The sequence below is a fragment of the Mustela nigripes genome, chromosome 8 (genome assembly GCF_022355385.1).
Source record: "Mustela nigripes isolate SB6536 chromosome 8, MUSNIG.SB6536, whole genome shotgun sequence".
Classification (NCBI taxonomy): Eukaryota; Metazoa; Chordata; class Mammalia; order Carnivora; family Mustelidae; genus Mustela; species Mustela nigripes.
In genome coordinates this window covers 64,355,468-64,381,102 of record NC_081564.1, presented here as the reverse complement: position 1 = coordinate 64,381,102, position 25,635 = coordinate 64,355,468, and the positions used below count along the sequence as shown (strand labels likewise).

General features: G+C 44.7%; 1 protein-coding gene and 1 pseudogene across 1 annotated transcript in view; one reads left to right on the top strand and one right to left on the bottom strand.

Moving 5' to 3' along the window:
* PSTPIP2 (proline-serine-threonine phosphatase interacting protein 2) overlaps window positions 1–25,635 on the top strand; it is a 68,473-nt gene that overhangs the window by 13,790 nt on the left and 29,048 nt on the right. The window contains exon 2 of the mRNA XM_059409583.1: window positions 23,228–23,328. Coding sequence (XP_059265566.1) covers window positions 23,228–23,328 — 101 coding nt within the window. The remainder of the gene's footprint in view (window positions 1–23,227; window positions 23,329–25,635) is intronic.
* LOC132023945 (glyceraldehyde-3-phosphate dehydrogenase-like) lies at window positions 22,688–23,029 on the bottom strand (annotated as a pseudogene).

The window sequence follows — 25,635 nt, the reverse complement described above, 5'->3', positions numbered from 1 at the left end:
TCCACGTGAGTCTGAAGAAAGGGTAAGGATATTCTTTGCCATTTACTACGAATATTTGGATGCACGTTCTTGTATCTACATATGGACGTACACATACATGTGTTGTGTATGTAATTCGCATGTTCTAGCATCCAGTAAATACAGCGTTTGGTAGGGATGGGCAGTCCTCAGGCCCTCGAGCTTCTGTGCTGGGCGTTCCTGGGTTGCACTCCCAGCTCTGCTCCCTTGAAGCTGAGGGATGTGTCCTTGTTCAAATCACTCCATTTAGTGTCCTCATCTGTGAAATGACTAATTATACTTAAAATGTGTGCATCTTGCAGACGCCGTATACAGTCTAGTGTGTTGAGCTAATCTTTTGTGATTACATCTATTTCACACCAAGTTTATACACTTCTTCTGGTGACTTTGAAAGTTAGGAGAAGAATGAGCCCTGCCCTCAGTGGGCCTGTGCTCTCATTGAGGGGCAAACATGCATCTATGACCTGATTGGAAATAGGCTGGCCTACTCAGGCTTTGCTCAGGCTAATGGGTGTAGGTTAGCAGGAGAGGATTATGGGGCCTTCCCAGCTGAGTAGTGGGTGCCGTGGGGCACCAGCCCCTAAAAAGTGCTAAGATAGCATTGGGCATGTGATAAGATGGGGAAATCTGTTTCCAGAATGCCTCAGGGAGGGTGAGGCTTGGCAGGAGGCTGGAAGGAATACTTGAATAAGCTGCTTAGGGAACGGGACTCAGACTCCACGTCTACCTGCAGGTCCTGTCTTGAGTGAGAAGAGTTAATAGTCTGGTTCCCTTGGAGGGGCCAGAGCCTAGTTTCAGGCTTAGTTGTGTTGGGTGAGGGATACAAGCTGATTTTTCCTCACCACAGTCAAATGAGGTTTTTCTTCTCTGCTCTCGTCCTGCAGTGCTGATTTGATTCTACTCCAGTGTGAACTGAAGTGACATGTTATAAAGGGCCACAGATGTCAGAAAACTCTAGAACTATAGTTCTTTACTGCTCCAAGCCTTGGTTGCCCTGCCTCTTGGAATCTGCTCTGAGGATATATTCCTATTTATCAAATACAGACACTAAGCTTTCTCCCTTCCGAGACAGTCAGGTCCTGAACAAGGGGTCTGAAAAGACCTTAGCTCTCTGGAAGAAAAAGTATTTCCTTAGGCCTTTGTTGGCTCCTGCTAACGGCCGGATCCGGAGATCGGGAGAGTTGACCAGTCCTGTGGGTTGTCCCCAGCGCCAGCCTTCTTTCTCCACCTGTCCTGTGTTCGCATCTCCTGACCTGATTCATCAGGATTCCCATGGCATTCCTGCCAGAAGAGTTGTTGGCTTTGATTCTGACCAGCCATTGCTCAGGGTCACTGTCTTGGCCAGCAGGTTACTCCCTGGCTGACCCTTGCCGGTATGAGCTCTTTTCCTGGACAACGTAGGTGGAGAGTCTGTATATGAGAGACTGTGGTGTTCCTCCCAGGGGTCAAAAGGAGCGAACATGATGCCAGTCAAGGCACCTGCCATTGAGCCACGTGGCTCCTTCTGCAAGGAGCCTGCACGGCCCCAGGGCCCCAGGGTTCAGCACGCTAGAACCTGTCTGCTCTCCAGGGCAAAGAAATGAGTCCTGTGGACAGGGTTTCACATGGGTAACCTGGAAGCCTGGGAAGATCAGGGGGTCCAAGAGAGGCTGAGAGTATAAGACTGCAGCTATTCAGATGGAATGGTGGTTGGCTTGGGTGAGAACAGGAAGTGGGGATGCAGAGGCCACCAGTTAAGGGCAGCCGCAGTCCTCCCACCCATGGCCGTGTATCACTTGTGACCCACACCCCACTTTGCCTTGGTCGAAGTGGGGGACTTGCCCAAAGCCACCCAGCTAACCACTCTGGGCTTGAGCTTCCTGTTTTGCAGGAAGGTCAGTACTATCTGGCCAGCCTAGAACTGGGACCATGCTGTGTTTCAGATGATAAAATAGAGTAGAGCTGTGTTAAAGAGTTGCAGCTGTCAGTAATACACTTGTATGCCAGTACTGTAGTTGTTTTTGTGCAGTTCAGTTAATTTTTAAAATTGAGATAATGACTGAAAATGACAAGTGGAAGTAAATTTAAAAAATAAAAGGAATTGTTAGAATAAGTGAGTAAGTCCCTAATCCCTAAAAATTGGCATTTAAAACAAGCAGCAGCAAAAGTATTTATAATATATTATATATATTATATTATATTATATATTATATATAAAAATAATATAATATAATATATATTATATTAATATAATATATTAAGTTAAAAAAAAGTTACTACCAATTTGTAAAATAAGACCTCCTCATTTTTTTTTTTAAAGACTTTATTTGACACAGAGACAGATCTCAAGGAGGCAGAGAGGCAGGCAGATGGGGGCGGGAAGCAGGCTCCCGCCAAGCAGAGATCTGTCACCTAGGCTCCCCCTTCTCATTTGTATTTTATTTCATTTTTAAGATTTTATTTATTTATTTGAGAGTGAGAAAGAGAGAGAGCGAGCACAAGCAGGGAGAGGGGCAGGCAGAGGCGGAGAGAGAAGCCGGCTTCCTGCCTGACGCGGAACTCCATCCCGATAAGGGACTCCAGGATCATGACCTGAGTCAAAGACAGTTGCTCTGGGGCAACTGGGTGGCTCAGTGGGTTAAAGCCTCTGCCTTCAGCTCAGGCCATGATTCCAGGGTCCTAGGATCGAGTCCTGCATTGGGCTCTCTGCTCAGCGGGGAGCCTGCTTCCCTTGCTCTCTCTCTGCCTGCCTCTCTGCCTACTTGTGATCTCTCTCTGTCAAATAAATAAATAAAATCTTTAAAAAAAAAAAACAAAAAAAGACAGTCGCTCAACCAACGGAACCACCCAGACGCCCTCCTCGTTTGCTTTTAAAAAAACAATATGAAGACTTCGTCACATGTCTATAAAGAAAATACCTGGGAGGTGTGCAGCAAAATGTCAGCTGTTCTTTTTTTCTGGGATTTCATATGGTATGAAAAGCATAATTATTTTCTTTTTTCTTATCTGTACTTTCCCATTTTTCTACAATAAAATAAGTGTAACTTTTAAAATAACTGAAAGGGTTTAAAAAAGTATTAAAAGAAAAACAAGCACAGGGCGCCTGAGTGGCTCAGGTAGTGATGCCAGGGTCCTGGGATCGAGCCCCGCTTCGGGCTCTCTGCTAGGCAGGGAGCCTGCTTCCCCCTCTCTCTCTCTGCCTGCCTCTCTGCCTACTTGTGATCTCTGTCAAATAAATAAATAAAATCTTAAAAAAAAAAAAAAAAAACAAGTACAGCCATTCAGATCATAGCATCAAAGTGCCAGGGACACCTGGGCGGGTCAGTCAGTTAAGCATCTGACTCTTGATTTTGGTTCAGGTCTTGATCTCAGGGTCGGGAGTTCAAGGCCCATGTTGGGCTCCATGCGGGGTGTGGAGTCTACTTAAAAAAAAAAAAAAGAAATTCAGAACTCAGAGATACATGACCAGCTTGTGGGGAAGGAACCTGGCCACCTGTTTGTGCCAAAGCTGAGGCTTTTCCCTTAGGGCATGAGGGGCCCCTCCAGCTGGGTGGGAGTTAGAGTACCTACTCCCATATATACCGGCGAAAGGACCAGCCTCTTCACAGTGACCTCTCCAGCTAGACCTCTCCTTACCACCTGGCCTGTAAGCAGAGAGAACCACTTATGGGTATGACGGGCCATTTATTTTGCATTTTTATTGGTACTTTAAACAATTAGGAATGTAACACATGTTCATTGCAAGACAGGAAAACCATTACAGGTCCGTATCAGTTGACCCTTGAACAACAAGTGTTTCCACTCTGCTGGTCCATTTATACAGAAATTTTTCATAGTGCAGTACTGTAAATGTATTTTCTCTTCCTTACGATTTTCTTTTTCTTCATTATGACTTTCTTAATAACATTTTCTTTTCTCCAGCTTACTTTATGGTAAGAATACAGTCCCTATAATACATATACAAAGTATGTGTTAATTGACTGTTTATATTGTTAGTGAGACTTCAGGTCAACAGTAGGCTATTAGATGTTAAAATTGGGGGGAATCAAAAGTTATGCTTGGATTTTCAACTCTGTGGGGTTGGGGATGGGGCAGTTAGGAGATTGGGGGGTGTCATCACTCCTGACCCCCTTGTTGTTCAAGGTCAACTGTGTAGTTAAAAAAAACCACGAGACTATTGAAGTCCCTCCTTCAGTACTTCAGATCCCAACTTCCAGGGGTAAATTGTTGAGTTACTTTCTAGAGGATTTTCCAGTTGAACCTGATCCCATACATTTGTACTCATATAGCTTGTCCACATTCCTATTGAAGAAGGTTGTTAATGATTACGATCGGGAACAGCGAACATAAATCTGTCCCTCTCCCCCAACTCAACATTAAAAGCATATAAATGGAGGTGATCTCTTCTTCAAGGTTATCTGTGGTTTGGTTTTCTTTTTTGCTAATATGTTCATTGTAGAATAGCCAGGTATTCTGTAAATCAAGAAGTTTAAGTGCCCCTTCCCATGATAGGTAGTGGTTAAGTCATTTGGATCTTAATGTGACCAGTGGAGGTCCTTCATGGAGGGAGGGAGGAAGGCAGGGCCAGCACTTGAGTAAGATGCTTGCCTTGGGAATGAAATTTGAAAGAATGCACCCCAAAGGTTCAGAAAAACTTCAGTAATCAAGATAAATAATACTTCAAAGTAGTGTGTGTGTGTGCATACACATACATACATATATACATATATTTTTTTTAAGATTATTTATTTATTTATTTGACAGAGAGAGATCACAAGTATGCAGAGAGGCAGGCAGAGAGAGAGAGAGGAGGAAGCAGGCTCCCCGCCAAGCAGAGAGCCCGATGCGGGACTCGATCCCAGGACCCTGAGATCATGACCTGAGCCGAAGGCAGCGGCTTAACCCACTGAGCCACCCAGACGCCCCATACATATATATTTTAAGACTTTATTTACTGGGATGCCTTGGTGGCCTAGTCAGTTAAGCATCCAACTTGTGATTTCAGTCGTGATATCGTGGGTTGTAAGATTGAGCCCTGCATGGGGTTCTGCACTCAGGGAGAAGTCTCCTTAGGATTCCCTGCTTCTCCGTCTCCCTCTGCCCCTACCGCCGCACCCCTACTGCATCCTTGCACTCTCTCTCTCTGACTCTCAACTAAATAAGATCTCTCTCTCTCCTCTCTCTCTCTCTCTCTCTCTCTCTATATATATATATATATAAATAAATAAATAAATAAATAAAATAGATGATTTCCACACCCAACATGGGGCTTAAGCCCATCACTCCAAGATCAAGAGTTGCATGCTTCACTGACTGAGCCAGCCAGGTGCCCCCTTTAAATTTTTTTTTTTTTTTTTAATTTATTTGACAGACAAAGATCACAAGTAGGCAGAGAGGCAGGCAGAGAGAGAGAGGAAGGAAAGCAGGCTCCTCTGTGGAGCAGGAAGCCCGATGCGGGGCTCGATCCCAGGACCCTGGGATCATGACCTGAGCCGAAAGCAGAGGCTTTAACCCACTGAGCCACCCAGGCGCCCCTAGGTGCCCCCTTTAAAGTAATATTTTAAAAAACCACCTTCAGGGAGGGTCATCATTCTGCCTACAACATAGGATGATTGGATAGTCACTCCATGTGCTTGGGGGATGGGCAGAGTGATCACTGGCAGCTTCTCTGACAGGAAGACATTTGAGCTGAGATGCGAAGGGGAAGGTCCAGCCAGCCTTCCAGAGGGCTGGGGGCGGGAGAGAGAAAGCGGCAAGCCTGGAAAGGGCCCGACGTCTTTGAGGAACAGAAAGATCAGTGTGGCTTCAGCAGGAAGCAGGCCAGATTGCTGAGAATCAGTTTGACAAACACCAGTTTGCTGTGATGATCAAGTCACTAAAATCTTGTTTCTAGTAATTACCTAGAAAGCTAAAGCATGCTGTGTTACTGAGGATAGTTTCAAGAATTTTAAAAATTAATAGGTTTTATTATTTAGGGCAGTTTTAGGTTTACAGAAAAACTGAATGAAAGTACAGGATTCCCATATTATTCCCCCAAGCCCCAGCTTGCCCCATTATTAACATCTTTCATTAGTGTGGTACATACTCTTGCTGCATGACTAGGGATACATTATTATCAGCTAAAGCCCATAATGTATATTAAGGTTCACCGTGTTCTATGGGTTTGGACTAATGCATAATGTCATAGGTCCACCACTATAGTATCATATAGAATAGTTTCACTGGGCTGAAAAATCCCCTATTCATTCTTCCTTCCCTCCTTCTGAACCACTGACCTCTTTATTGTCTTCTGTTTTGTTTTTCCCAGAATGTCATGTAGTTGGAATCATAGCCTTTTCAGATTGACTTCTTTCACTTAGCAATATATAGTTAAGATGCTCCCATATCTCATTTCATCCTATTACTGAATAAGATTGCCTAGTATGGATATACCACAATTTGTTCACCCATTCACCTGCTGAAGGACATCTTGGTTGCTTCCAATTTGGGGCAGTTAAGAATAAAGCTGCTCTAAATATTCATGTGTAGATTTGTATAGACACATGTTTCCAACACACTTGAGTTGAAATGTAGCATTGGTGAATCACATTTATTGGTCTAGTTCAGTCAAACTCATTTTAACACATTTCACATCTAAGATACCCGAATGTCCTCTGTGCTCCAAATTCATGCAAAAATGCTCCTTGGATCAGGCTGGCCAAGAAATCGGTATGTTAGAGGAGAAAAATCAATGGACTTAGGAGGACATGTACTGGAAGAAATTTCCTATCTCTTCTAGAATTCTGACATTTAAGACAAGAATAAACCTGAAATTTGAATACGGAAGACATTCTCATTCCCAAAAGTCATGGGCCCAAAGTACGGAAAATCCAAAATACAGTGAACTTGGGCTGGCCTTAGCGACATGGCAGCGGTGAAGCCAAAAATAAATTAACATTAAAACTTAGCTAAATCTCACTAAAAACTTTGAAAAAAAGCTCTTCAAAGACAACACAAATTGTCATCAGTTTTACGGTGTCGCTAGAAACAAGTGGGACCAAGAGTCAGATATTTCAGGGGTCAGGGAAGGCTGAATCACTGAAACCCAAAGGATGAGTAATTTCTGAAAAAAGAAAAATATATATATATTACTTGGTCTTATTCCTTAGAACCAACGTTAGTCATCTTGAGGAGCACATTTGGTGAGTGTTGCATATATTTGACTATTGTTGGTTGAGTAACACTTTTTGCAGTATGTATTTCTATTCATGTTAAGAATATAATGACCAGGGGCGCCTGGGTGGCTCAGTGGGTTAAAGCCTCTGCCTTCGGCTTGGGTCATGATCCCAGGGTCCTGGGATCAAGCCCGGAGTCAGAGTCCGGCTCTCTGCTCAGCAGGGAGCCTGCTTCTCTTCCTCTCTCTCTGCCTGCCTCTCTGCCTACTTGTGATCTCTGTCTGTCAAATAAATAAATTAAAAAAAAATCTTAAAAAAAAAGGAAACTTCTAAAAAAAAAAGAAAAAAAGAATATAATGGCCAGTTAAGTTGCAACCTCGGCCTGCGTGCCTTCATTTGTAAAAGGATGGAAAAGAGATATATGGTTGAGCTCTAAGGTGTTCTCTAATTCAGTAGTGCTCCAAGGCTAGAATACTGTGGAAAAGTCAATAGACTCTTTGATTACCTTGAATGTTTAGGACATGGGGATATTCTGCTCAATTCCACTTAAAACATTTTATTTGTTTTTTTTAGAGAGAGAGAGAATGAGCAAGTATAAGTTGGGGGAGGGGCAAAGGGAGAAGGTGAGAGTGTCCTTCAGCAGATTCCCTGCCTAGCACAGAGTTCAATATGTAATTTGATCCCAGGACCCTGAGATCATGACCTGAGCCAAAATCAAGAATCAAATGCTTAACTGACTGAGCCACCCAGGAACCCCCAGTTTCACTTTCTGATCAATTGATAATTAACCCTGATTCATTTTTGGGTTGAAATGTATTAGAAATTATAAACCCGCTTTTGCCTTGGTGAATCCAAATCCAGAGAACATAAGGGAAATTTTGTGAGGATTCTTCCAATTTAGGCACTGGGGTTTCAGAAATCGAGACAGAGAGGATGGAAGTTATGGAGGAGGAATGAATGTGTGGAGGTCAGGTTCTACCTTAGAAAAGTTATTGTCATTACATATGTTGTATTAATTTGAAAATTCTCGGCTTCTGCTCAATTGTCATGAAAAAAATCCAGTTGATCGAATATGGGGTTATTGGAATATGGGATAAGGCGTTCATTTGGGGTTTCCCAGTTAGCAGCTGTGGAAGTGCCTCCCAGACATTACTTCTGCAGGGGTGGGGCGTTCATGAGTCTTCACAGTTACATATTGTCCCAAGGCTTGGAGATTTCTTCTCCTTTGAGAATCTGGTTTGCCTAGTGGGTGCACCAGAGGGATAATTGATAGAAATTAAAGGCCTTCAACATGGTATTTCAGTGCGGATGTGACATGAAGGGGGTCGGAGGCCGGTGGGAATTTTTATGGATTGGGCTCAAACTTCCCACCCACGTGGAGCAAGAGGAACTACAAGTCAGCCAGGGCAGTGACTTTGGACATTTCCCTGGGCTTGACCTACTTTGGATTCCTGGCCCAGTTTTGTTATTTGCTTTGACAGTTGTGGTAGTCCTTGGGGTGTTTGATCTGGCTGGCTTTCCTGGCTGGACAGCAGGGTTTGGAGAACCACTCTCTTGTTCCCTTGCTCCTCAGTCTGGGGACTGACTTCCAGTTTTAGTCAGAACCACTTCCTGGTGCTCGTTCTCTCTAGGCCCGTGCTGTGTCTCGGGCACACCATGCACCAGGAGGAGGACTTTTGAGTCTGAATTTCAAGACACTGATATGTACTGGCTTCGGCAGCACACATGCTAAAATAGACTGATGCTCCACGGATTTTATCCTGTGTTATAGGCAGTCATGCCCCCTCAAGGTTAAACTATAGAACTTCAGCTTGTTTTTAGGAACTGGAAAAGTGTGAGCAATAACATTAGCAGGGTCTTGGGGGGATGATCTAGTGTTCCTTGTGGATTAAAACACCCACCTTCAGTTCTTAAGATTTTTCTCTCCCGGTGGATTTGTAAATCAAATTTCTCATGTCTCGGAGGGTGTATGTGGGGAGAGGGGAGGGGATAGGGAGAAGGTAGGAGGGAGAGAGAGATTTGGATCATGTTGAAGATTAGATAGGTAATAATTGAACCTCAGTCAACTTTCTGAACATTAATATCTCCTAAATCTTATGCCTTCTATGTCAAATTTAGAGGGAGAACTGTCTTTCACAAAGTCTTGGTCTCACGGCACATAATAGAAATTAATCTGTAGTAAAATGTGAAGTTTTTTTATATGTTCAGCTTTGTTATATTGCGCTTTATGGACATGTCACAGTGTGTTTATCCTTTGATCTGTTGATGGATATTTGAGTTGTTTACAGTTGTCAGCTAAAGACTAAAACTAGGGCACCTGGCTGGCTCATTCGTTAAGCATCTTCCTTTGGCTCAGGTCGTGATCCCAGCATCCTGGGATCAAGCCCGGCATTGGACTCCCTGCTCAATGGGAAGCCTGCTTTCCCTCTCCCACTCCCCCTACTTGTGTTCCCTCTCTCGCTGTGCCTCTCTCTGTCAAATAAATAAATAAAATCTTTAAAAAAAATAAAGACTAGAACTAAAGCTGCTATGAACATTCATGTCCAAGTCTTTGTATGGTGATTTTCGGATTCCATCTATACAATGAGAGAGCTCCCACCACATTAGTATGCGCACATGGATTCTTATTTTATTCAATGGATTATAAATATGCTATAATCATGATTTACCTTGATGCTGCAATTTTTCTAGATTTGGATAGCAAGGAGCCTCTCTAAACCAGATTGTGTGTCCTAGATCTTGTGTCCTTTGGATATATTCCCATCATTCTTTGAACACTCCTTGCTTTCTGGGATATGGATGTTATAGGTTTATTGGCTAATTTCTCTGCCCCAGTCCTGGAATCTGCCATTTCTCCAAAAGGCCTTGCCTCCTTTTAGTAGAGAATAGGACTGAGAAACCAGTATCTGTGTTCTGGGTGTGCTCATTGCTACCTGTGGAATTGCTTGTTTCTAGGCTCTCTCAACAGAGTGAGGAAACATACATATGCATACTGATACCTCCAATTCCATTCCCCCACTTGCTGTATTTTATCCAGTGGATAAAAATGTTGCTTTGCAGCATTTGCCAATTTCTGTGGTGTAAGAACTCCCTCCAAGACCAGTTTCAAACCACCAATGTGACTTTACTGAGCCGGGAGCTGGGAAGAGGTATGCAGAACTGGTCCTCACTGGGGTGAACCAATTCTGTCTACTGTGTTCCTGTTCCCTTACCTAAGGGATATAGGCTCCCATTATTCATAGTGTATTTACTCATTTGCTTAGGACCGAAGACACTAGAAAGTAGTTTCAGAATTGCTAACCAATACCACTGCGGGAAGCAAGCTAGAGTTTAATGTGTCTCCTTCTTTTGGCCTTGGGCTGAGAGTGCATTGTCAGAATAGGGTATACAAAAGTTATTTGGGTTGGTTGTACCTTCCTCTCCTTCAGTGTGGTGATTTTATTCATTCAAACAAGGTTAGGTTTGTTTCTTTCTCTTTGTGTTCCCCTGTAGAGGTTTCTCCCTTATTCTTATGTTATGTTAACAACTTTTGAAAGTTAAAAACAAATGAAAAAGGGGTGCCCAGAGAAGCATCACCGTCCCCACTCTTTCTACCCCAATCCACTCCTCTCTTGTCCACTCTGATCCCTCTTACCCCTTGTAAGTGACAAATTTCATTAATTTCTGGTTTATGTTTTCTGTGTTTCTTTTTGTACAAATGACCAGATAAAATATATTTTCTCGTTTCCTTTTCTTAATGCAAAAGGCAGAATGACCACAGAATCTGGAAATGTGTGTTATTGTTTTATTTTTTATTTTTATTTTTTGGATTTTATTTATTTATTTGACAGAGAGAGAGAGTGAGCAACCACAGGCAGGGAGAATGGCAGGCAGAGAGAGAAATAGACACCCCGCTGAGCCGAGAGCTGGATGTGGGACTCGATCCCACTACCCTGGGATCATGACCTGAGCCAAAGGCAGACTTTTAAACAACTGAGTCACTTAGGCACCCCTGTTTGGGGCATGTTCATGACAGGTTTATTCCAGAAAATCAGAACGGTGGTTCCCTTGAAACCATCAGAAACCGTGAGTCCCTTGTGTGAGGGTTGACAGAAATGCTGTATTAATAAGCCAGCTCCACTCTTGTCCTTTGCTTTCTTTGCTATAAAAAATATACACTGGGAGCCAACCTGTATCAGTTCTTAGTGATATTTCTCTCTCTCTTTCTTTTTAGAGATTTTATTTATTTGAGAGAGAGAATGAGTGAGAGAAAGAGAGCACGAGCGGAGGGAGAGGCAGAGGGAGAAGGAGAAGCGGACTCCCCACTGAGCAGGGAGCCCGAGGCAGGGCTTGATGTGGGGTCCATGTGGGACTCGATTCCAGGACCCCGGGATCATGACCTGAGCTGAAGGTAGACACTTAACCTACTGAGCCACCCAGGTGCCGTGGTTCTCATTCTTTATTATAGGTACAAAGAACTCGATTGTGTGAATGTACCACGGTTTATCAGCCACTCTCCTGTGGGTGAACATTTAGGCTGTTTATAGAATTTTGTCATTTCAGACAGCACGTCAGTGAATAACCTGTGCATTTGTGCTTTGTTTTTGTTGGAGGTGTAACTTGAGGGTGAATTCCTAGAAGTGGGATAACTGGATTAAAAGGTCAACACACACATAGTTTGGTTAGATATTGCTGAATTCCCTCTTTTAGAGTTTAAACCGATTTTTGTTCTCACCAGTGGCTGTTTTCACAGGCTTGTCACCTAAATGTGTTTCCTGCTTGTTAATATTGCCATTCTTTTTTTTTTTTTTAAGATTTTATTTATTCATTTGACCAAGAGAGGGGATACAAGAAGGGGAAGTGGGAGAGGGAGAGGCAGGCTCCCCGGTGAGCAGGGAGCTCCATGCGGGGCTCAGTCCGGACCCTGGGATCATGACCTGAGCTGAAGGCAGACACTTAATGACTAAGCCACCTAAGCACCCCTAATTTTGCCATTCTGATGGGTGAGGTTGTTTTCATTGCCTTTCTCTTTTCAATAGCTGAGGTTGTACATTTTTCTAGATATTTAAGGAACACGTACACACAGAGTAAATCATCTGTTTTATATTTCTTGCCCATTGTTTGGTTCCTTTTCCTTTCCTTTTATTTTATTTTCCTTTCTTTTAAAAGGTTTATTTGTTTATTTTATTTTATTTTATTTAAGATTTTATTTATTTATTTGACAGAGAGAGATCACAAGTAGGCAGAGAGGCAGGCAGAGAGAGAGAGAGGAGGAAGCAGGCTTCCTGCTGAGCAGAGAGCCTGATACGGGGCTCGATCCCAGGACCCTGAGATCATGACCTGAGCTGAAGGCAGCGGCTTACCCCACTGAGCCACCCAGGCGCCCCTATTTGTTTATTTTAGAGAGAAAAAGCACTGAAGAGGGAGGAGCAGAGGGGGAGGGAGAGAGGACCTCAAGCAGACTCTGCACTGAGTGTGAAGCCCCACGCAGGGTTCAGTCCCATGACCCTGAGATCATGACCTGGGCTGAAGCCAAGAGTCAGACACTTCACTGACTGAACCATCCAGGCACCCTATCCTTTTCCATCAATTTTAAATAATTATTTTTATGTTAGAGATAATAGCCCTTCAGCTGCGATTTTATTGTAACTATTTCCCCTTACTTTGTCCTTTTAATGTTGTCTATTATTATTTTTTGGTATGAAGTTTATTTTTAGGTGGCCTGATGTATGAATTTTTTTCTTTCAGAGCACTTGGATTTTTTTAAAAAGGATTTTATGTATTTATTTGTCAGAGAAGAGAGAGAGATATTGAGTGAACAGCAGGCAGAGGGAGAAGCAGGTTCCCTGCTGGTCAAGGAGCCTGATGTGGGACTCAGTCTGAGGACCCTGGGATCATGACCTGAGCTGTAGGCAGACACTTAACTGACTTAGCCACCCAGGTGTCCTAGTGTACTTGGATTTTAAGTCACAGTTAGAAAAACTTTTGGAATGTTTACTCCTTTTTTCTTTTTTTTAAGATTTTATTTATTTGTTTGACAGAGAGAGAGAGCACAGGCAGGGGGAGCAGCAGTCAGAGGGAGAAGCACACACCCCTCTGATCAGGGAGCCTGATGTGAGGCTCGATACCAGGATCCTGGTTTCATGACATGGGCCAAAGGTAGGCACTTAGCCAACTGAGCCAACCAGGTGCCCCATAAATGTTTACTTCTAGTACTTGCAGGTCTCTCTCTCTCTCTTTTTTTTTTTTTTTTAAAGATTTTATTTATTTATTTGACAGACAGAGATCACAAGTAGGCAGAGTGCAGAGAAGCAGGCAGAGAAGCAGGCAGAGAGAGAGGAGGAAGCAGGCTCCCTGCTGAGCAGAGAGCCCGATGCGGGGCTCGATCCCAGGATCCTGGGATCATGACCTGAGCCGAAAGCAGAGGCTTAACCCACTGAGCCACCCAGGCCCCCCCCCCCCCTCTTTTTCTTTTTTTACCTTGAGACCTCTGATCCATCTTGAATTTATAGTTGTGTACGGTATGGGGCTTGAATCTATTTTTATCATTTCCTACATGTCTAACAGTTGTTCCAGCACCACTTATGAAAAAGTCCATTTTTGCCCCAGTGATGTGAGATGCAACCTTTATCATATATTAAATTTCCATGTGTACTTGCATCTATTTCTGGACCTTATATTCTGTTGCGCTGGTCTATTTGACTATTTCTGCCCCCGCCTCACAGTATGTTAATTATGGGGGCTTTATACTATGTCCAAATGTCTGGTAGGGCAGGCTTTCCTTCAGAACTTTCCTTGCTCCGTATTTTCCTGGTCACCTCTACAGTTTTATGATTTCCATATGAACTTTGTTTAACCACATAAGAAAAAACTTGTTGGTATTTTCATTGGGATTGCATTACAATTATAAATTAACTCAGAACTGACATTTTTAGGACAGTGAGTCATCCTATCCAGGAGCAAAGAACAACTTTCCATGCGTATCATATCATCTGCTAGTAGGGATGCTTTCGTTCCCAGTTCTGGAGGCCAGAAGTCCAAAATCAGCATCACTGAGGTGAAATCCAGGTGTCAGCAAGGCGGTACTCCCTCGGGATGTTGTAGGGGAAAATCTGTTCCTTTTCCTTCCCAGCCTCTGGTGGCTGATGGCATTTCTTGGCCTGTGACACATCACCCCAGTCTTGCCTCTGTGGTCACATGGCTTTTCCTCCCTGGTGTCAAATCTCCCTCTACTCCTTCTCATAAGAACATCTGTGATTACATTTAGGACCCACCCAAATAATGTCCCTATTTCAATAGTCCTAATGTAATCATACCAACAAAGACTTGTTTTCTGTATAAGATAAAGTTCATGGAATCCAGGGATTAAGACGTAGGAATCTTTGGAGTCTATTTAGCCACCATAGGCACGTAGGGAGAAAATCCTAATTTTTCTGTTTAGATTTATTACAATGTTTTATTAGGTTAATACATTTCCTAATATTAAACCAATTTTGCATTCTTGGAATAAATCCCACTTAGTCATGTTACATTCTCTTCTGAATGTGGCATTGGATTATTTTTGCTAATATTTTATAAAGATTTATTTATTTATGAGAGAGTGAGAGACCGTGGGGGGGAAGGGGTGAGGCAGAGGGAGAGAGAGAATCTCAAGCAGACTCCCTGCTGAGCACAGAGCCCAGGGACAGGGGCCTGATCCCACGACCTTGAGACCTTGACCTGAGCCAAAACCAAGAATTGGATGCTCAACCAACTGAGCCACCCAGGCGCCCCTGATCTTGCTAATATTTTATTTAGAACATTTTGATTAATATTTATAAGTTATATTGATCTGTAACTTCCTTTTCTGTACGCCATTAAGTTTAAATACTGTGTTATATTTGCTTTACAAGGTGAATTAGGACATTTTCTTTTATTTCCAATCAATTTTGGACCTTAGGAATAGTTTTTTCCCCTGAGGATTTGAGAATGGAATTCCATTCTACTATGAAAAATCCAGTTCTGTTGCTTTTCTCTGCTCCTTGATTTCTGTTTCTTCTATGGAAATCAGCCTGTTTAAACTTTCTGTCCCAAGTGGGGTCCATTTTGCTAAACTGTATTTTCAGAATAGGCTAATTTCGCCTTTTTTTAAAAAATGCTCTAAGTTTGTGGTCTAGAAAAATCTCTTACCTCAATATTTTAAAAAATATATATTCTATATATCCTTCTTATATATGTATGGTTTCCATGCTTAGACCTTCACTTAATCAGATATTTATTTTAGAGTATGATGTTAGGAAGGGCTCTATATTTAGTTTTTTTGGAAAAAGGACAGTCATTGTCACAATAACATTTATTGAATAAGTCATCCTTTGCTTTCTGGTTTCAAATGCTTCCTTTATCATATGTTAAATCCTCTGTGCACATAAAACCATTTCTGGACTGTTGTTTGTATTTTATTTACCTGAGTATCAGCTCTGCATGTCATATACCACACTTTTAAAACTTTTCTTACTTTATACTGTTTTTATATGGTAGGTAAGTCCTTACTCATTACATATCTCTTTGACATTTTCTGGGCTATTTTCATTCACCTACTCGGATAGTGCCTAGGGTCGGTCAGCTGTTGCTGTTCTGGACTCCATGTCCTTGCTAGGAGGCTGCTGGCTGGCAGAGTCCTTGCCAATGATGGCTTTGGAGTGAAAGTCAGCATCAGCTGCTCTGCCTGCCCTGAGAGCAGGGCGGGGCACTGGCCGGGTGCCCATGGCCTTCACATACCCTGCCAATTTTCCACAGTTGCTTCAGGTCCAGACTTTGCCAATTTGAGCTTGAGGGTTTCTAGGGCTTTGCTGGGAAAGTTTGTGGAACTTCTGTTTTGCGTGGGTGGGAATACTGGCTTCTGTCCTCTGTCCATCGAGCCCATTAGCTTTTTATATAACAGAAATTCCTACAAATCTCCAGCTTCCTCATTGGGCCCTACTTTTCCACTGTGGTTGTGGATCATTTGTTATTTTAGTGGGGCCAGCAAACACATGAGAGAGAAACAAAAGGCCTCAAAAAAAAAAAAAAAAGCCCAATATTTTATTTATTTATTTAAGAAAAAGAGAGGGGGAAGGGGAAAAGGGAGAGTAGAGAGAGACTCTCAAGCAGACACCCTGCTGAGTGCAGAGCCTGATGTGGGGCTCTGTCCCACAGTCCTGATGTTATGACCTGGGCCAAAACCAAGAGTCAGATGTTTAACTGACTGAACCACCCAAGCGCCCCAGAAGAGAACTGCTTTGAACATTTTGGTCCCCATCTTTCTTATCATTTTTTTTTCTTTAAATTTCTGATGCAGAGGTTTGGTATCGCACAGTTACGTTCAAATGTATTTTCAGTTGAGTGGATTGCCTTTTTAATTGACCTAATGACCTGACAGGAGGGACATTTCTACATGTGAAAATGGATCCAGGCCAGACGGAGCTGGGGATGTGTGACGGAAGGTTGGAGGGAGTGAGGGAGACCTGCTGTGGGCTTGCAGAGCACAGCCGGCGTGGGAACTGGGGTGGGGTTCATTCTTGCCTCAGCGTCCCCTGTGATGGCTTACGAGAGGGCTTAATGACACAACCATGACAGGATTCTGACTTTGGGTTTTAGGAACACATGGCTGAAAACAGCAGTTTCTATAGCCTCTGACACCTTTCCAGCTGCTTCCTCTGATGATGACATAGTTGTTTTTGAATAGCTACATTTATTTCACTGTGGTCCACTTTCAAGGAAAAAATTCACACAGGTCTGAATCCATATGCTTTTTATTCCCGTGGCCTGGTCTTGAATGTGTCTCCCTTCATTCCTTTAGTTTATGAAGCACTTGACAAAGTCAAGGCACGGTATGTTGTTTGAGCCTTACAATACTCCCCAATTTTACAGCCTTGTAAATTCACACGAACGGAGACTAAGCGCTCAGCCCAAGGTCACACAGCTGGTGCAGTAGAATTTGGACTCAAACCCAAGTGTGGCGTGAAAGCCTGGGTGTGCCCACGGAGAATTGCTAGGTGGGGGCGGGGCGCCTGGCTGGCTCAGCCTCTGGATCTGTTTTAAGTTGGAGCCCCACATTGGGTGTAGAGATTACTTAAAAGTAAAATCTTTAGACTTGCTGGGAAGTGGATTGACAGAAAATTAGCTATGCTCCTTGTCCTCCAGGAAGAGAAGCTGTGTGGTTGAGTGGTTTATGAATATAGACTTTGATCCTCAGTTTCTTGTCCTGTAAATGAAGATAAGAATGATACCCGTGTCACAGGGCTGTTACAAGGATTATACAGGACATTCCATGCATGATAATCAGTATGCTCTTTGGAATACAGCAAGCATGCAATGTATATTGGACCTCATTTTTAATATTCATTAATAATATTTAATCCACATTTGCTGATAAGGTGAGTTTGAATCATCTGGTTTTACCTCTTTGGGTATAAGAGACAGGAAAGTAAGTAGGAAGGTCCAGGCGGAGAGCCTAGGGGGTAACAAGAATGCCTTGGTCTGTATCCCATGTCTACTGTTGCTGTATAGCTCTTCATGAATGACAGAGATTTGGATAATATTGTCGGTTAAGGGTTAAAATCTTTCATTGTCGTTGGAGACAGTGATCAGGAGACCATCACTTCTTAGCGCCCTATTTTCTCCAGCTGTGAAACATGGAAATAGCTCTCACCTCGCTGTGTTTATGGAACGTGAGGTGGATCAATAATGCAAAGTGTGGCCAGCGGCTGTGTCACATGCCCAGGTGGTAGACAAATGCAGCCTTTGTACTGAACAGCACGGTCAGTGGCCCCACACCCTCCTAGAGGCATCAGCACTGATTCACGGTTTTTTACTCAAAGAGGTTTCAAAATGGGCACCTGGGTGGCTTAGTGGGTTAAAGCCTCTGCCTTCAGCTCAGGTCATGATCTCAGGGTCCTGGGATCGAGTCCTGCATCGGGCTCTCTGCTCAGCGGGGAGCCTGCTTCCTTCTCTCTCTCTGCCTGCCTCTCTGCCTACTTGTGATCTGTTTCTGTCAAAGAAATAAAAAAAATAAAAAAAAAAATAAAAAAGAGGTTTCAAAATGAAGCTGGAACCGTGGAGTCTTCCCTTGCTCTCTTTTCCATGCCCGTTTCCGGCCGTGGTTCTCCTGCCTCCCACATCTGCCGTGTTCTCTAGTTTCCTGCGTCCTGCTTTCCTCCGTGCTCGGCTCCTCTGCGCAGGATCCCCGATCTTCTCTCATCTTTCATCATGTCTGTGGCCGCAGTTCTCCAGTGGCAGAAAGTCACTTGGAAGGAATGCATAAAAATGGAGATGCCCCAAGCTCAGAACCTGGAGGTCTGGGTGGGACCTGAGGGTCTGCTGGGAGGATTCTGGCATAGGGCGGCCTTGGAGCCCCTGTGTAGAGAAATTGTGTGTAGGAGACACCATGAGAGAGAGAGACGCAGCACAGAACCAGACGTGGGGACAGCCATGGGGACACCCTGGCCGCAGTGCCTGTAACCTGGATGGCAGCTTGAGAGGCCACAGGTGCTCTTTGCTTCCCCTCTGCCTTTATACCTTCTGCCCATAGGCCCCATGGTGCGAAAGGAGTCTGGAAACAAATTCTCAGAGGCCTCTGAAGCTGGGGGCTCAGCTCTGGGCAGGAAGGAGACCTGGATGTGCCTGGACCAAGTGAGCGGAATCAGACCTGAGTGTTAGATCTGGGGTGGGGAGCTGGTGGGCAGTAGAGTCACCCTCCACCAGGCAGCCCACAGACACATCCTCCTTCGGGAACCCAGAGCCCCCCTGGTCCAGACTGCCTGCTGCCGTGCTCACGAGACTTAGTACTATGCTTTGGTTCACATGTCTGCTGATGTGGCACCCATGAGCTCACTGCTGGATTGGACAAATTTTTTGTCTTAAGGAAATAGAAATGTCTTTGTGGTTCAAGTACTAACCCATTGACTGAAACTTGAATGCTGTTTACCTGTCTGTGATTTGAGTATCATGAAACCTCGAGTTCTGGGACTTGGGGAGGTTTGTTGGGTGCTTAGATTCACTCTCCCTTCTTTTTCTTCTCCCTGCCTCACCCAGGACTCCTACGCCAGGTCCACATCTAAGGCTGAGCTGCCTCTACCCCTTCTACTGATTTCCTCCTGCCCATTCTCCCTCTGAATCCTAATGCAGTTTTTTTTTACCTTTTAATTTTATTGAGGCATAATTTACATAAGATAAAAAATGCGTAGGTCAGTGAGTTTCAGAAACTGCCTATACCTGTACAGCCCACACTTCTCTATGGAATGATCTTGATAGGAATGTGGGTCACTTGGATGTATGGTTTTCCATTGTTCCAGGAAATTCTTGGAGGGCCCCTTCCCATTCCAGCCCCATTTTCTCCCCTGGCTCAGGCAATCACTGTTATCTCTTTTACCAAGAAATATGTCCTAGTAGTGCCTCTCCTAGAATGTCCTGTGAGTAACATTACACAGTAAATACTTGTGTCGCATCTTTCACTGGCATGACCTTGCGATCCATCCAGGTGGTTTCATGGGTCTAATTTTTCCTCTCTATCTCATTCATTATATATTTTCTCTTTATAGTCTCGTATATTGTTTTAGCCTCTAATTTTCCTTGTGCATGCACGTTTGTTTTATGTGTCTTTTACTGACTCCCTAAATGAACAACAGGATCCTTGATGGCAAGAACTCTAATGAGGACTTTGGAACCTTATCTTGTCCATAGTTGGCATACAGTTAACAGACTTTTCTCAAGCACCGTTAACGTGGAAGTTGCTTTGGGAGATAAAAGTTGGGTGTAATCCAGAAATCTTTTAAGAAATTAGCTAGTTTTTAAAAAGATGTTGACTAATGACATAAAATAATATAGAATAAGAGCCAAATAGAGGAATGGGCATTAAACACTCCAGGAATTCAGAAGAGGAAGAGAAGACTATAGTGGGAATTACTTGAGGAAGACTCCAGAGAGGAAATGGAATTTGAACTGACTCTGAAGCAGAGGAGAGACTTAAGTGAAGAGGAGGAAATGCCATTCCCACCATGGGGCAGGGGGAGCATGTGTAAAAGTCCTGGGGTAGAAACATTAACTGTTCATTTGGAGGTCAGGGGAAGAGACCCAGTATGGGAAAAGCTCAGGGAGAGAAGTCAGGGATACTGTGTTGGGGGCTCAGTTTACCAAGCTGAGGATACTGAGTTTATGGGGCTATGACTTCTGATGGCAGACCTGTGATGCCAGTTTTGTGCTCATGCAGTCTTGTAGCCTACTTGGCCCTCTAGATCCTTGGGGATTTCCATTCTTGGTCACCTCTGTATCCCAGTCATTGCTCTGAAGCAGCAGTTCTGTTTTTCTTAAGGCTGAGAGCCAGGAGGCCGAATGACCTGGTTTGTTTCCATGAAACCCTAGTCTAGCTCCCATCCTTCCTGCCTGGTCCAAGAGTATCTGCACCTTTCATTAAGAAAAAGGGAACTACATTTTTCAAATGAATATCATAACACAGGGAACCCAAGGGCTTTTCTCTGGGAAAGGCAAAGCACTTCCATCTACAAACTACCATTGACCATGGCCCTGTGTAACCATTCATTCACTCATTCACTCCGGAGTCCATTTTCATCCTCATCCTCAGATGCACCTGGCTGGAACACAAGAGGTGTTTCTTCCCTACAGAATTTTATTTTATGAAGCTAGAGGGTTTGGTGGTGTGTGTGTGGAGGGGTGCCCCAGACTAGGGAGAAGCTGCAGGGAACTTGCCAAAGAGTTGGGGCAGCAAGGTTCTTCATGTGGTGGATACCGAGCAGCAAATTCAGACGCTCGGCGCTCTGAGAGCCCAGGGGAGGGGGCGTCAGGGCTACTCAGAGGGGGCTTCCAGAGAACTTGGGGGCTGAGGGACTGGATTTGGATTCAGGAGGAGATAATGTAAACATTGTCTTAGAGTTGCCACGGAACGCTGCATTGTGGGAAATCATAAGATGCCTACCCGGCTGAGAGAGAAGTATGTATGGAGGGATGGCGGGAGGACTGAAGCTTTGGAGAGGCCATTTCCTTAGCCTTCTCGAGGCCTAAATCTGTGCTGAAACAACAGCCGGAATTCATAGAATTAAAGGCATTTCTTACTTAGATTTAATTATATGTGGAAAATTGACTATTCTGATAATAACCCATCTTTATTTCATTTATTTATTTATTTTAAAAAAGATTTTATTTATTTATCTGACAGAGAGATAGAGAGCACAAGTAGGCAGAACTACAGGTAGAGGCAGAGGGAGAAGCAGGCTCCCTGCTGAGCAGGGAGACCAGTGCAGGGCTCTATCCCAAGACCCTGGGATCATGACCTGAGCCAAAGTCAGACGCTTAATGACTGAGCCACCCATGTGCCCAATAATCCATCTTTAAAAATGCAGCGTGAGTTATGCCCAGTGAGGTTTCTGAATGCCATGTTAAAATCAGCCTCAAGCCTGGGTCCTACTGGATCTCTCTGGGACCCTATCTTCAAGGGATCCAGTGTAAATGACAGCAAATGGAAGAGAGAAATTCTGCTTCTCTGGTGCCTGGGACTATGTAGAGTGGTGTCTTCAGGAGTCCCCCAGTCACCACCAATGGCAGAGTGGTACCCCCTTCTGCTGACTGGGCCTGGGAAGGGGTGGTCACCTGGGCTGGGCAAGGGGTGGGTGAGTTCAGAGCTCCTCAGGGCACACCCAGTGGCAGCCAACTAACCTCTCTAAGGACTTGGAGCCTGAATCAGGTAGCTTGTTGTATGCATGTGGAGGTAGCAGCCAGGGAAGCAGCCTCATTAGGGGACACTTCAGGGGATATTCTTGAGCCCCTGACTGGTTGGTTGGAGGGGCTGAGGGACTTTGATTTTAAAAATGTACTGCCTTTGGGGCTGCTGCTTTGGGGACTAAGGTAGCTTCCTCCAACCTCCCAGTGCACAGTAGAATCAAATAGGTATAAATTGCTAATTTAAAATGAAAAAAAAAAAAATTCCTCTCCCTCCAATCACCCATCACCAGCTGGGGCCAGCCGGTGACCCTGTGATGGATCCTGCTGGTTCCCTTCATGTTTCCCAGTGGGCAGTGGACCCCCTCTCAGCTCCTGGGGCCTGGCTCCTGGCTCCGAGCTGCTTGCCCTTTGCAGGGATACCCTCAACCCCCGCCCGACACACCAGGCTTATTGTTTGTGGGAAGGGACATCCGTGTCAAGCTCCGTGACAAGTTTAAGGACAAAGGGAAGACTGTGTAGCCCTGGTCCCAGTTCTGGGTGGGAGTGCAGAGAGGGACAGAGCCCGGCCAGCCCTCTCTTCCTTGTGATCTCTCTGTCCCATCACTTCCTGCTTCGTGGCCCTTCCCCTTCCTAACGTTTTTTGTTTTGTTTTTTTTTTTTTTTGGCTGGGTACAGTATACTTTATTGATGGTACATGACAAGGTAGGGCTCCCCAAGCCCCTCCCCTTCTTCAGGGGGTCTGGGATGGAAACAGTGGAGGTTGGGAGATTCTCAGTGTTTTAGGGGATAAGTTGGGGCAGGGATTCCCCAGCAGCCGAGGGCCTCTTTCTTCCTCTTGCTCTGGCTGGGGCTGGTGGTTCAGGGGGCTCTTATTCCTTGGAGGCCATGTGGACCATAAGGTCCACCACCCGGTTGCTGTAGCCAAATTCATTGTCATACCAGGAAATGAGCTTGACAAAGTGGTCATTGAGAGCAATGCCAGCCCCAGCATCGAAGGTAGAGGAGTGGGTGTCACTGTTGAAGTTGCAGGAGACAACCTGGTCCTCAGTATACCCCAGGATGCCCTTAAGGGGGCCCTCTGATGCCTGCTTCACCACCTTCATATTTGATGTCATCATATTTGGCAGCTTTCTCCAGGTGGCAGGTCAGATCCACAACAGACACGTTGGGCGTGGGGACACGGAAGGCCATGCCAGTGAGCATCCCATTCAGCTGACAGTTCTCCCATAGCTACAAACACGCTTAGGTCTTCTATTTCGTCCTCTTTGGTCATATCTGTCTTGGAGGTGAAGTGCGTTGAAACTTCCCACTGCCGGCTTCCCCCTGCGCTTGGCCCTGTGCGCTCTTTAGGCCTGGGGACGCCGTCCTCAGGGTCCCTGCTCTGACGCCATGTTGTTTCTCACCAGAGCACGGACATCCTCAGCACCGCGGGCTACGACTGCCTCATCCAGCACCTCAACAATGGCCGCAAGAACTGCAAAGAGTTTGAAGACTTCCTGAAAGAGAGGTACCTGCTCTTCTTCCTCGAAGACGGAGGGGAGACAAAACCCATTCAAAGGAATCATTTACACTTTGTCTTTGGGGGTCCACAGGCCCTCTGCTGTAGCTTATGGGATGGTCCCCAAGAAGTAAATGGTTATTTCTCTCCTAGAGCTCTTAGAAATCCATGACAAAGGAGATTTAGGAATGAAGCAGCGCACAAAGTATCATAAGATGCGAAGTGAAGTGATAGGGGTGGCACTAAAAACCTCCTGGGAGAGGGAGATTGTGAAAGACTGGTCAGTCCAGGTGGGACAGAGAGGACCTTTCGGGGCCTTCAGAGGGCGGTGTGGATTTCATAGGTGGAGGAGTACCCTCGTGTCTGTGGGAGAAGAGCAAGGCTTAGCTGATTCAGAGGCTGGGGTGGGCTGGTAGGGACACAGAGCCGTGAGAAAGATGGCGGCAGGTTGCAGCATCCTGGCGGGCGAGGGGCTTGGTGTTCAGGGTGGTCCATGGCAGTTTAGAGGACTTTTCCTTTCCTTTTCTTTTTTTTAATGGATAGGACTTTTTAAAAAAAAAGTTCCATATTTAATGGGGCCAGTTAGTTTTGTGGAAAATCTTATCCCAGCAGAATACTCAATTTCCCAGTGATTCTGGATGAAGGAGCACCTAGGAGGGATTTTTGGCCCAAGATTGGGGTCGTTGCTGGGACCCAAACTAGTGAACAGATCTTATTTGTGTCACACTGAATAAGAGGTTTATAACTTGGAGATCCAGACGTCAACGTGTTTTTCCATTAAGTGTTTCTATTTTCTTCTCAAGAGAAAATGGGGTAACATCACATTTCTATGGTTGTCTGCCCCCTTGAAGGTCCCCAGGGAACTGGAGAACTGGCTGGAGGGTTGGGTGGAGAGAGGTCCACCAACCCACGGGCTCCAGGGAGCTGGCTACGTACCGCTCCTTTGAGGGACCAGCCTCCCTCTTCTACCCAAGCTGGTTGACAGTGGTGACACCAACATACAGTGTTCCTTTCTCCTGATGGGCACAGGAGGTGGGCTTCTACCTTTGTCCAGCAGACCTCTGACAAGGTAGCAGCAAACAGGTGTTTCACAACTATAAGATACACAGATTGCAGAATGTCCCTTGATTTTTAGCTCCTCCTCCAGGAAGGGCTTTTATACATTTTCTTGGGAAGGAACTAGCCTTGCCATACACCCATGAGGAGGCATTGGCTACTGACCGAAGCTTCTGTTGCCCAGGCTGGACCACCCAAGAGATCCCGGACACAATGGGGATGGTGATGGAAATCAGGGATGTCCACCTGTTTTTTTAAATGAAACCCTCAGAAGAAATAAAATAAAAAGAAAAAAATAAAGTTTTTTAAAGAAGAAAGAAATAATAAAAAAATTTTTACACTGCCACCTAGTACACACATGCATAAAACAAAAGTTTTACAAATATCACTGCCCTATTATTTTATTCTTTAGTTATTTTTTTTTTAAGAGAGCGTGAGAGAATGCACAAGTTGGTGAAGGCAAGAGAAAGAAAGAGAGAATTTTTTTTAAAGATTTTATTTATTTATTTGAGAGAGAATGTGCATGAGGGAGAGAGCATGGTGCACAAGCAGGGGGAAGGGGAAAAGGGAGAGCAGACCCCCCGCTGGGCAGGGGGCCTGATTCAGGGCTCCATCCCAGGACGCTGAGATCATGACCTGAGACGAAACCAAGAGTCAGTGCTTAACCAGCTGAACCACCCAGGCGCCCCAGAAGAGTAGCTTTTCAAATGAAGTTGGGTAATTAACTTACCATGGGAACTTACAAAGTGGCAGCTCCAGAGGCCTCACACACAGAGATCGTGTGTTTATGACTCATCAGCTCTGGGCAGAAGGGCAGGTGACCTTCCGGGAGGATGTGCTTGTTCCTTGCGCAGAACTGTTCTTTCCCGTCCTTTTCTTTCTGTTTCATACATTCTCACTCAGTACAGCCACTCTCTCTGTGCCGGCCAGAGTGGATTAGTATGCTTTGGAGGTCTCTGCCCGTACATGTTTACTCCGGTATTTCCCACCTGGATGTCCTCCCTTCTCCCTGATGCCTACGTGAGTTGTCCCCATCCTTCAAAGTCCAGGTCAAATTCCCCCCACCTTCTCTTCTTCTCCCCCGAACATTATCCCCTCTTCCACCTCCCTTACCTCTTTCTTCCTTTTAGGAAGCATTCTATAGAACATTCCAGGCTGAGGTCTTCCACTGGTTGACAAGGAAATGAACTTATTTTGTCCCTTGTACCTCTTGTCTTTGGACTCTCTCACCCATAGAACCCAGGATGGGGCCAGCTTATA